General features: G+C 53.7%; 1 protein-coding gene across 1 annotated transcript; it reads left to right on the top strand.

Moving 5' to 3' along the window:
* Positions 1-5,068: 5,068 nt before the first annotated feature.
* On the top strand, positions 5,069-9,134 carry LOC124635419 (the record flags this gene model as incomplete). The annotated part of the gene is made up of 8 exons (XM_047171304.1): positions 5,069-5,583; positions 5,664-5,795; positions 5,875-5,997; positions 6,064-6,351; positions 6,507-6,670; positions 6,744-7,573; positions 7,657-7,883; positions 7,992-9,134. Coding segments are annotated over 8 exons (2,994 nt in total), but the record flags the coding sequence as incomplete, so codon positions are not given.
* Between the last annotated feature and the right edge of the window lie 1,145 nt (positions 9,135-10,279).

The following is a 10,279-nucleotide window of genomic DNA, read 5'->3' as shown; positions in this document are numbered from 1 at the left end:
ATTGTACGAACACCTTTGACCCCCGATTCAGCTCAATTGCTCTTTCAATGGCAAGAGTATTGGAGCACCGGAGGTCGCGTCGTACGTGCTTGTTGATCTCTTGGTTTAGAGCCCGCTTAGCTGACGAAGTGACAGGCGGGTTTTCACGTCGTTTCTTCATAAGCCCTAATGTCTCTTCCGAAAGCTTTGATTTCTTGCCCTTACGCTGCATGTTACAGAATCGCGAACCTTCCTCCCTGAGGATCCGAACCACATATTCATGGTTCTGGTTAACGTCTGTTGTGGTTTCCACGGCGGCAAATCGGTTCTCCAGATTTGACTGGAACGTTTCAGATCCTGTCATGGTTTGGAGCAGTGTTGGTCGGAGCCTGGCCTTCACCAGACGGAAACGTTCGGCCTTGAAGTTGATATTCAGAGAGCCTCGGACAAGTCGGTGATCGCTCCCGGTATTAAACCTATTGATCACGGAGACGTCTCTGAATATGTACTTCTTGTTCGTCATGATGAAGTCAATCTCATTTTTAGTCATAGTGTCGGGGCTTTGCCACGTCCACTTCCTTTGGGGCTGCTTTTTGAAAAAGGAGTTCATCAAAAAGAGCCCCTCGCGTTCGAGGAAGTTGACGAGCATTTGCACCCTATGATTCCTGCTTCCAAATCCATGGGATCCTACTGCCGATTCGCCGCAAATCTGTACTCCCACTTTAGCGTTAAAGTCCCCCATGACAACGGTGTAATGGGTCTTTGTAGTGAAGTGGAGGGCCCTTGATATATCATCAAACATATCCTCCACTTCATCGTCTGAATGTGTCGAGGTCGGTGCGTACACTTGCACTACCTTGAGGCTATACCTGTCGGTGAGCTTTATGATAAGGTACGCTACCCTGTTCGACACACTAGACACCTCCACAACGTTATCAGCTAGGGACTTATTTACCAGAAACCCAACGCCACCTTGGGATTGTTGGTCTCCCTCTCGGAAGTACATTAGGTGACCTGATTCGAGGGTTATGGTGTCCTCCCCCTCTCTTCGAACTTCACATAACCCTAATATATGCCACCTAATCTTCCCAAGTTCCACCTCGAGTTGCGCCAGATGCGAGTCAAGCCGCAGCGTGCGGCCGTTGTACGTCGCAAGAGTAAGTTGTGTTTGGTGGCCTCCCGTAACCCGGAGATTCTTCGCACCCCCTGTCCCGCCGTAACCACGGTCGCCACCGTGACCGGGAATAGCGGGACTGCCGGGAACTAGGGGCCGTGGCTTTTTCGTTCTGCACATTGAGGAATTTAGCCTACTGCTATCACGCTGGCCAGACGGGTTGATAGAGGGTTTTTTTCGAGTTTTCCTTCTCTCGCACGGTGTTCGGTGCATTTTTGACTCCATTAGTCGACTTCTACGACACCCACTGGAAGAAGGGGGTAGCGACATGTGTATTCTTAAGCCGTCGCTACACGGCAATCTAAACATTTTCAATGCAATAGAATGCTTTCACCTTGTGCGATGACATGCGATGTCCTGGCCTGTCGCAACTCATACGGCCTCCACGACAAATCCGGGGGAGGACGACGCTCCAAACAGCAACTGCAGCGCACCTCGCCCACCGCTCGACTAGTAAACTTCGTCCTGTTCTCCAGGCTCGGTTCACCTTAGATGTTATCTGTTAAATCAGAAATGGAAAGTGCTTAGGCATCAAATATTGAAAACATATGGGTCAGCAACAAACCTTCTCGATGGTAAGACCTAAACACATGTTATGGGTTTTAAGAATAGCAAAATAGCACGAAATTAAAGAAAGATCGAATTGCTAGTCAGACTGAACTTGTAAATTACAAAATCATTACAGCTACGGTTGTCATTCACATAAACGCCTTCTACTCGATAAGCTTCACATAACCGTCGTGTCCCTTAGCCGAGCTCTCAGCCCATCCTGGCCTCCTAGGGACTACAACCACAACCACAGTGACATGACACCAACTGTACCACAGATGTGTACGGGTCTCTTCCTGGTCACCCCGATGCCGTTACACAGGCCAACGGGTCTTTTCCAAGTCACCCCGGTATCCATCATTGGTCAAATTAACACAATGAAATTATTGAGTAGTAATATAACACCTTACCAAAAATCTATAGTCTGATGCACAATTCAATCAAATGACGCAAAACTGAAATATTCTAATTTGAGGTTTTAATTAATAAACAGAAACCAGGTAATCCCTGTAACCAAACATAAGATACACACTTCAGCCATCCCTGTGACAAGTGTTCAACGGCAGTCATCTCTGTGACTTCCAACTTAACAGTCAATCAACCCTGTGATTGAAGCGCAACACACAAGCATATACACATTTACGTGCTCTCCGATGCACGAGTGAATCAATCACCAACATCCAGACTAAGGGCTGCTTTGTGAAAGTTTCTAAAACTCAAAGCGATTTCGTCCCGACCCGGGAATCGAACCCAAGTCCTCGTGTATAGCAGTCACGCTTGCGACCACTAGGCCAACGAGTCAGTTAAACAGTACAATGTACAATGACAAGCCACAATAAAATTGGATTGATCTCACCAGGTTTATCATTCAGGCTGCGTAACATCTCTGTGCATAGCGTCTCGTGTATGTTCATGCTGAAATCCGGCGCGCAGTAGAATCCAGGCGTCGTGCTCGCGGACGCCACAGCGACGAACTAGCAGACTAGACTCCTTTCACTCGAAGCAGGAGAGGCTCACGGGATTATCACATGCAAAAGAAATCGGAAATCGGTTAATTTTATCACAACATTTTCATAACAACGATGACAATATTGCTGTCATCGCATAAATCTAATTTCACTGATTGACGATTTTCCCAACAATGCAATTCATGAAGGTCACGTGAACAGTATGTCAGAACATTATCACATTCGAACCCAGGCGGTTCATAACCGACAATAATCAGCGAGACAAACTACCTCTCAAGTTTATAAATGTCATATGACAAATAAACACAAAAATAAACCAAAAATTGATCGGTCTCACCGGGTTTCCACTCAACGTGCGTGACGATGCGCACATCGCTATAGCGCGCAGTACAGCGAGGCTTTTGCGGACGTGAAGCCACGTAGATGCACGAGCACCAACACTCGGACCTCACGATGACACGTTGGGCTTCTGGCAGGCAATTGGGATGCTCCGCAGTAATTTTGTCGCCAGATTGCACAATAACCACCGTCATTATTGAAACATGAAAAAAAGACAGATTCAGTTAATTTTCTAGCATACCCTCAATAACTAACTTGACTGGTAACAATGGAAACCGATACCATTACCGTAACCGTGGTTACCATACTTCAACCTTCGCTGAAATTCTTAATAAATCTTCTACTACAACCTCCATTTGAAATTATCAACGTTCCATTTTTTTTTATCCAAATGATTCAAAGTCCACTTACGTCGTTAAATACACACTAGCAAAATTCACATAGCAAACCTTACTAACAAAAGTCCAAAACTAAGCTCAGTTCAACAATTTCCTTCAAGACAACCTCCCTCCGGCGTCTGATAGCGATGACTCAAGACATCCTCTATCCGGAGTCTGATAGTCACCATTTCAAGACAACCTCTACCCGGCGTCTGACATCTACGACTCAAGACATCCTCTATCCGGAGTCTGATAGTCGACTTGCCCTTCAAGACATCCTCTATCCGGCGTCTGACAGGCACACCCAAATAACCATTCCACCGAATAACCACCTAGGATTCTTCCTAGTGCTTACCTAGATCGATTAAATGTGATAGCAGTATCGTATCAGGCGTTGCAATTTTCACCACTACAATCTTTGAACACGTGACACTGTGGGCATTCGGATTGCATCCCACTTCTGATGTCGGAGGCGTCATCAGGATGGCACTATCGTCCGACATCAGTTAGGGTAATCAAGCAAAGAGATAACTCAAAGAAACTCAAAACTCAAACGTTTATTCAAATTATTCAGAACAAAAGACAGCCCCCAAAACGCCCGCCCTTCGCCACTTCCTATGTGTTTTGGCTGGGGAGAAGAAGTGGCGGAACAAACTCCCCAGCAACACATGTCTGTCTGTTAGGTTAGAAGAACCATTACAATAACCTTTACACTTTGGATCTACAACGGTATTACAACGCTAGGCAATAACACTAGGTACACTAGACGTGACGTAGGGTAGTTTCGAGATGTGCGCAGCACGACGACTCGACAAAGACTCGACGAAGCCTCGACCAAGACTGAACCAAGACTGAGCTCCGCGGACGCCACGCTGACCACCACGACTCCGCCAAGCGCGTCAAAATGTTGTTTCACCGGAAACGCCACCAGAGGGCGCGCTTATATGACGTTTAGTGTCCGTACTATTGACAGTCTCCGACATGTATAACTTTGGTGTTTCTTTACCGATTTATATAATTATTTCTTAATCGAATACGTAATAATGTTTAACCTTCATTATTTTGAAACTGACTCACACTTGGCCATATTCAGATTTTTCCCTTTACCTTGACATAAAGACCTACCTCCATGCCAAATTTCAAGTCAATACGACCATTGGAAGTGGTCTAGGTTTTTGATGAGTGAGTCAGTGAATAAGTGAATCAGTGTATAGTAAAAATAGCGATTTTCTGACGTCAATATCTCAAGACCTACAAAAGATATATTAATGAAATTTTGTATTTTAGATAAGTGAGGGGGTCTCAACAGATACTAGAAATTTGATATGCGTAAATAAAATAGATTTTGAGTTATAGGGGGGTAGAATTTGGCCCGAAATGGTTCGTGTAATATAACCCACTGTCGGTGTGTCGCTTTTTTTTGCTCGAACTTGGCGGACACACTGCCGTGTGTCTAGATACTTACCTACGTAGTAGGCATTTTTACTTACCTACTTAGTATTGAAACTGAAGTTGTTCCGGGTCTACTAATACCTTAATAGTTGGATGCTGAAAACATTAAATGCGATGGTTTATAAAAACGTAATTGAATAGGTAGTGTGGTGCGCAGGCGGCGGCCAGTGAGCGCCATGTGGCGCAGCGCGGCGCTGGCGGCGCTGGTGCTGCTGGGCGCGCGCGGCGCCGCGGGCGGCTGCGGCGTGGCGCAGTTCGCGTGCCGCAGCGGCGCCTGCGTGCGCCTGGACGCGTACTGCGACGGCGAGGCGCAGTGCGCGGACGGCAGCGACGAGCCGGCGCACTGCACCGTGTGCAACCGCACGTACTACGGGCGCGTGGGCGTGGCGTACGCGCTGGCGGTGCGCTCGGCGCCGCGCGCGCCCTTCCTGTGCCACCTGACGTTCACGGCGGGTGGCGCGGCGCACGGCGACCTGGTGCAGCTGGCCTTCGACGAGTTCCGCGTGGGGCGCTACGAGCCGGGCGCACTGGACGGCTGCCCCGACGGGTACATGCAGCTGTCGGAGCTGGGCCGCCCCTTCACCGGCGGCTCGTGGTGCGGCGAGGCGGACGGCGCCGCGCTCTACTACAGCGAGACCGCCACCGTCACCGTCTCCGTCAAGCTGTTCCGCGCGAGGCTCGGCGAGTCCTTCGGCTTTCGGTTGCGTTACAAGTTCTTGGCCCAACGGGATGCCGTCGTCAGGTGAGTGCTGCACTTTAGGGTCGATCGGAAATGATCTCTGTGGGAATAGCCAGTACAGCAGTATGGCGATGCTGTGTCAGGTTCGGCGCGATGGAGGCACCGCTGGAGCGAGGCGCGGTGTCGCCGGGCACCTACTGCACGCGCACCTACGAGGAGTGCCACCGCAAGCCCTGCCGCCTGCAGAGCCCCAACTACCCCGGGATGTACCCCAGGTATCGCTGGTCTTCACTGGCTAAGATTTCCTGAGATCACATCGAGATGGTCTCTATTAACATGTTACGTCGTTGCCAGGAACGTCACCTGCTACTGGAGTCTGCGTCAGAAGGATATTCCTACGTGTAAGCACGCGATGATCTCTGTGCGACAAGAATATTCGCACAAAATGCAAATCAAGCGTTCGATATCAATGGCGAGGTGAGTACGCGTCGGTGGCGGGTGGCAGCCGCGACCGGCGCCGTGCTCACGTTGTGGTGTCCGCAGCCTCAACAAGACGGGGCGCGTGGTCCGCGCGTGGCGCGAGTGCACGGGCGAGCGCGACCGCCTCATCTTCTACGACGGCGCGTCCACGGACGACCCGGTGCTGGTGGAATACTGCGGCGGCGACTGGCTGCCGCGCGTCACGTCCCGCGGCCCCGAGATGCTGGTGGCCTTCCACTCGTCGCCCTTCAGCGCGCCGCTGCGCCCCCCCGCGCCCGCCGCCCCACTGCGCGGCTTCGAGCTCGACGTCGACGTCGTGTTCGCCGACTCCGACTCGCTCGACTACGCAAGGTACTACTTAACATATTTCCCACCGTCGCGTCGTGGTCTTTCCCGGCCGTACATATGCATGATAAAGTATTATGTTTGAGTAAACTAATTATATCATTATATTCTTAATACATTGTTAATCGAAGGGTTTGTCGTTTTTAATGGTATAACAACAGAGAGGCGCGTCGTTGCGAGTTTCATGTGAAAGCATCTTCTTCTGAGGAGGAAACGAACTCAACAGCGGCGGGCAGCGGGCGCGGCCGGCGCGGCAAGCTGCGAGCGCCCGCACACACGCTGCCTCCCAACACCACCTGCACCTGGACCTTCCACGGCCGCCCAGGTACCCTCCCCGCTGCTGTCGTCCACCGTGTGTAGCGCGAGCGTGTGACTGCTCACGTCTGTGCTCTGTGCAGGTGATCTCGTGTGGATCTACTTCTCGAGCTTCACGCAATACTCGCTAGTGGAGCCTCGGCGTGCTGAGAGCGGCGAGCGCGACGAGGAGAGCGGCGCCACCCCACGCACCGCGCTCGCGGCCGCCGTCGCCCGCGCGCGGCCGGCGCTGGGCGGGGCCGCCGGCGCCTGCGCCGTGGAGCTGCGCATCTGGGATGGCGGCGGGGCGGAGGAGGCGGGCGCGCGCGCGTTGGGCCGCTACTGCGACACGGCGCCGGCGCTGTGCGCTCGCGCCGCGCTCGCCAACGCCACGCGCTCGCCGCGTCCCTGCGCTCCCCCTGATGGCTACGTGTCAGCCGCGCCACTGCTGTCCATGGCGGCTACCTCGCTCCCCGGCACTGCTACTCATCCACTTGAATTCGCTCTCCATTATGAATTTGTGGATGCGCGGCTGGAGGGCGTGCCGCTGGCGGACGACGGGCGGCGGGCGCGGTCGGTGCCGCGCGAGTGCGCGCGCCTGCTGAGCGTGCCGGGCGCGTTCGCGTCGCCGCGCAACGCGCTGTGGTTCGGGCGCGGCGGCGCGCGGCGGCTGCGCTGCGTGTACCGGCTGCAGGCGGAGGGCGCGCGCGTGGCGCTGGAGCTGCAGGCCGCGGTGTTCGGGCGCGAGCCGCGCTGCAGCACGCGCGCCGACCCGCTCACCGGCCGCCTCGTGTGCGCGCCCGACCCGCCCGAGCCGCGCCCGGACGACGCCGACCTCGCTGACGACTCGCTCCTCGACTTCGACGGCGAGGACGATGCTCCGCTGCGAGTTCCGCATCTACGAATCTATGAATCCCCTTGGCCCGGATACAGAGTAAGGAATAACTTAGTTCACGAACATGCTCTAGAGTAATGTCTCGGTATTGGGTCGCAGACATAAGGTGTATTGGCGCGCAGGTGCCGGTGGCGTGCGTGTGCGACAACAGCAGCGCGCCGCTGCGCGTGGTGTCGGGCGGGCCGGCGCTGGAGCTGGAGCTGGTGGCGCGCGCGCTGCTGCCGGGCGAGGACCAGCGCCACGTGCACTTCCGCGGCGCCTGGGAGCGCGCGCCCGCACCCGCGCACTGCGCCGCGCGCCGCCGCCTGCAGCCGCCCGGCACCAGGGTGCAGCTCGTCTACCCTTACAGGTCTTTCATCAATTAGATGTTTTGTAATTCGAGCACCTGGAGATCTCAATAAATGGATAGAGTCGCAATAGCACAGCGGATATTAAGTGTGGGTATTTGGACTGGCAGTGGCAACAGAATGTCGGAGTGCGGTGAGACACCGTTTCTCCTGGAGGCGAGGGGCAACCGCTCGGTGTTCCTGCGCGTGTGGGGCGAGGAGCTGCCGCTGACGGGCGCGGGGGCGGCGGGCGAGGCGCCGCCGTGCGCCACCAGCAACCGCGTGCTGGTGTACGAGGCGGCGTCGCGGCGCCTGGTGCGCGCGCTGTGCCCGGGCGGGCCGCACGCCGTGCAGCTGTTCTCGGGCTCGTGGTGGGGGCGCGGCGCGGGCGCGCTGCTGGTGGTGTGGGCGGCGCGCGAGCCGGGCCGCGCGCGCTTCGCGTGGATGGAGGTGTGGCGCGCGGGGCCGGCGCCGCGGGCGCTGCAGCCGGGCGAGGCGTGGCCCAACGCCAGCGCGGCCTGTGCTCACCCGTGCGCGGCGCTGGGCGCGTGCATGGCGCGCGCGCTGTGGTGCGACGGCGAGAGCGACTGCCCGGGCGGCGGCGACGAGGCGGGCGCGTGCGGCGCGGGCGCGCGGCTGCTGGCGGCGCTGGGCGCGCCGGCGGCGGCGGGCGCGGTGGCGGCGGCGGCGGCGGGCGCGGCGGCGCTGGCGCTGCTGCTGGCGCTGCGGCGGCGGCGGCGCGCGGGCGCGGACAAGCAGCTGCTGGGCGCGCTGGCGGCGGGCCGGCGCCTCACGGAGGAGCTGCTGTTCGACGCGTCGCGCGCGTCGTCGGCGGCGTCGTCCTGACGGCGCGAGCGCTCCGTCGAGTACATCCACGTGGACCGCGAGACCACGGTGTGACGGAGCGCTGCCGGACGTTGCGCGGGCGCTGCTCGCTGTGTGATACTGTGCACTGGTTCTCCTGTTCGGTTGTTCGGTTTGGTTGGTTGTGTTGCGGTCGCTCGGTGCGGACGTGTGACGTGTCGCGTGTGACAGGGCGGACATCGCTGGGTTGTGAGGGTTGGTCCGCCGCACTGGTGGCCGCGGTACTATAGTACGGTTGCGTTGTGAGCGGGACTCAATCGTGCCATGTGCGCAAGCGCACGGACGAGGTTCTCCTTCACGTGTATATTGATTTGAGTTGACATATATTTTATTGACGAACTGTCCCGTCCCTCGTTTCACTTAAGTTATGAAGCTAAAATAAACACATAGTTCAAATCTAAGAACATAAAGTTGTTGTTTTACTCATGCTCCCCTGATGGTACGCGATCCCCGGCAGCTGGACGGCAGTGGCGTTGTATGTAAGTACAGTATACACAGACGAGCTGAAGTGAGGGCCTGCCGGGGTCGCAGGATTTTTCGAAAGATTTACCGCGGCCCCGGAACACAATAAGGTCCAGAAAGAATATGGTGAGTTTTAATGAGTAAGAGTCTGACTCCCTCACGCTGCACCCACACCGGGAGGCATTTGCAGATTTCATTCCACAAAAAAGGTCCGAAACACTGGAGGGAGACGCGTCAAATAAAACCAAATTCATTTCAAACAGTACGGCAGACGTAGATATTGTTTATACTATAGTCACTTACAAAAAATATACATATATAAAAATGTTATATTTTCATCTAAAGAGGTAAGTATGTTCGAATTATTCAAACCACAATGTTGGCGCCTTTGCAAGAGCACAAAAACCCATTAGTGAAAATAGCGATAAATATGAATAAACAAAAATGTTCGCAGTGTGCTGTATGAATCTCGTACGTACTACAGACATTACATGCGCGGCACGGGAATAGATAATTCTAAGTTCTTATGGATAATTATAGCTCATAAGCATTACGTCGCGTACAATCCATGTACATTTATGTCACCACTAGCTTCCGCCCGCGTCTTCGTCCGCGTGGAATAGTTACTTTGTGCTAACGCTGACTTTAACTATAAAAAACGTTTTAGTGAGCTAACCTAAAAAGATAGACATGTGCTGTCGTTTACTTTTTTTTGAACTTTTAAAGGGGAACAATTCTATTATAAATGATTTTTGCGAAACTATAACCGTTTACTCAGCGCACGTAGCGTAAGCTCTCTCAATAGGAAAATATCCCCCGATTTTGAAACATTCTTCATTGGTGCTCCGCTCCTTTTGGTCTTAGCGTGATAATATAGATATAGCCTATAGCCTTCCTCGATAAATGGGCTATCTAACATTTAATAATATATGTGAGGGTAGCACTGCCACGGTAAACATCGGCTCCGTAACAAAAATAATTTAAAAATAGCTAAAGTAATATATTTTTAAAAATTTATTTAAAATCATATTAAGTAATAAGTAACTCAAGTCATGTATTGTTTGTGATATGGAAAGTTTAAGTAAACGTGAAG

The sequence above is a fragment of the Helicoverpa zea genome, chromosome 12 (genome assembly GCF_022581195.2).
Source record: "Helicoverpa zea isolate HzStark_Cry1AcR chromosome 12, ilHelZeax1.1, whole genome shotgun sequence".
Taxonomy (NCBI): Eukaryota; Metazoa; Arthropoda; class Insecta; order Lepidoptera; family Noctuidae; genus Helicoverpa; species Helicoverpa zea.
This window is presented reverse-complemented; position numbering and strand designations above follow the sequence as displayed.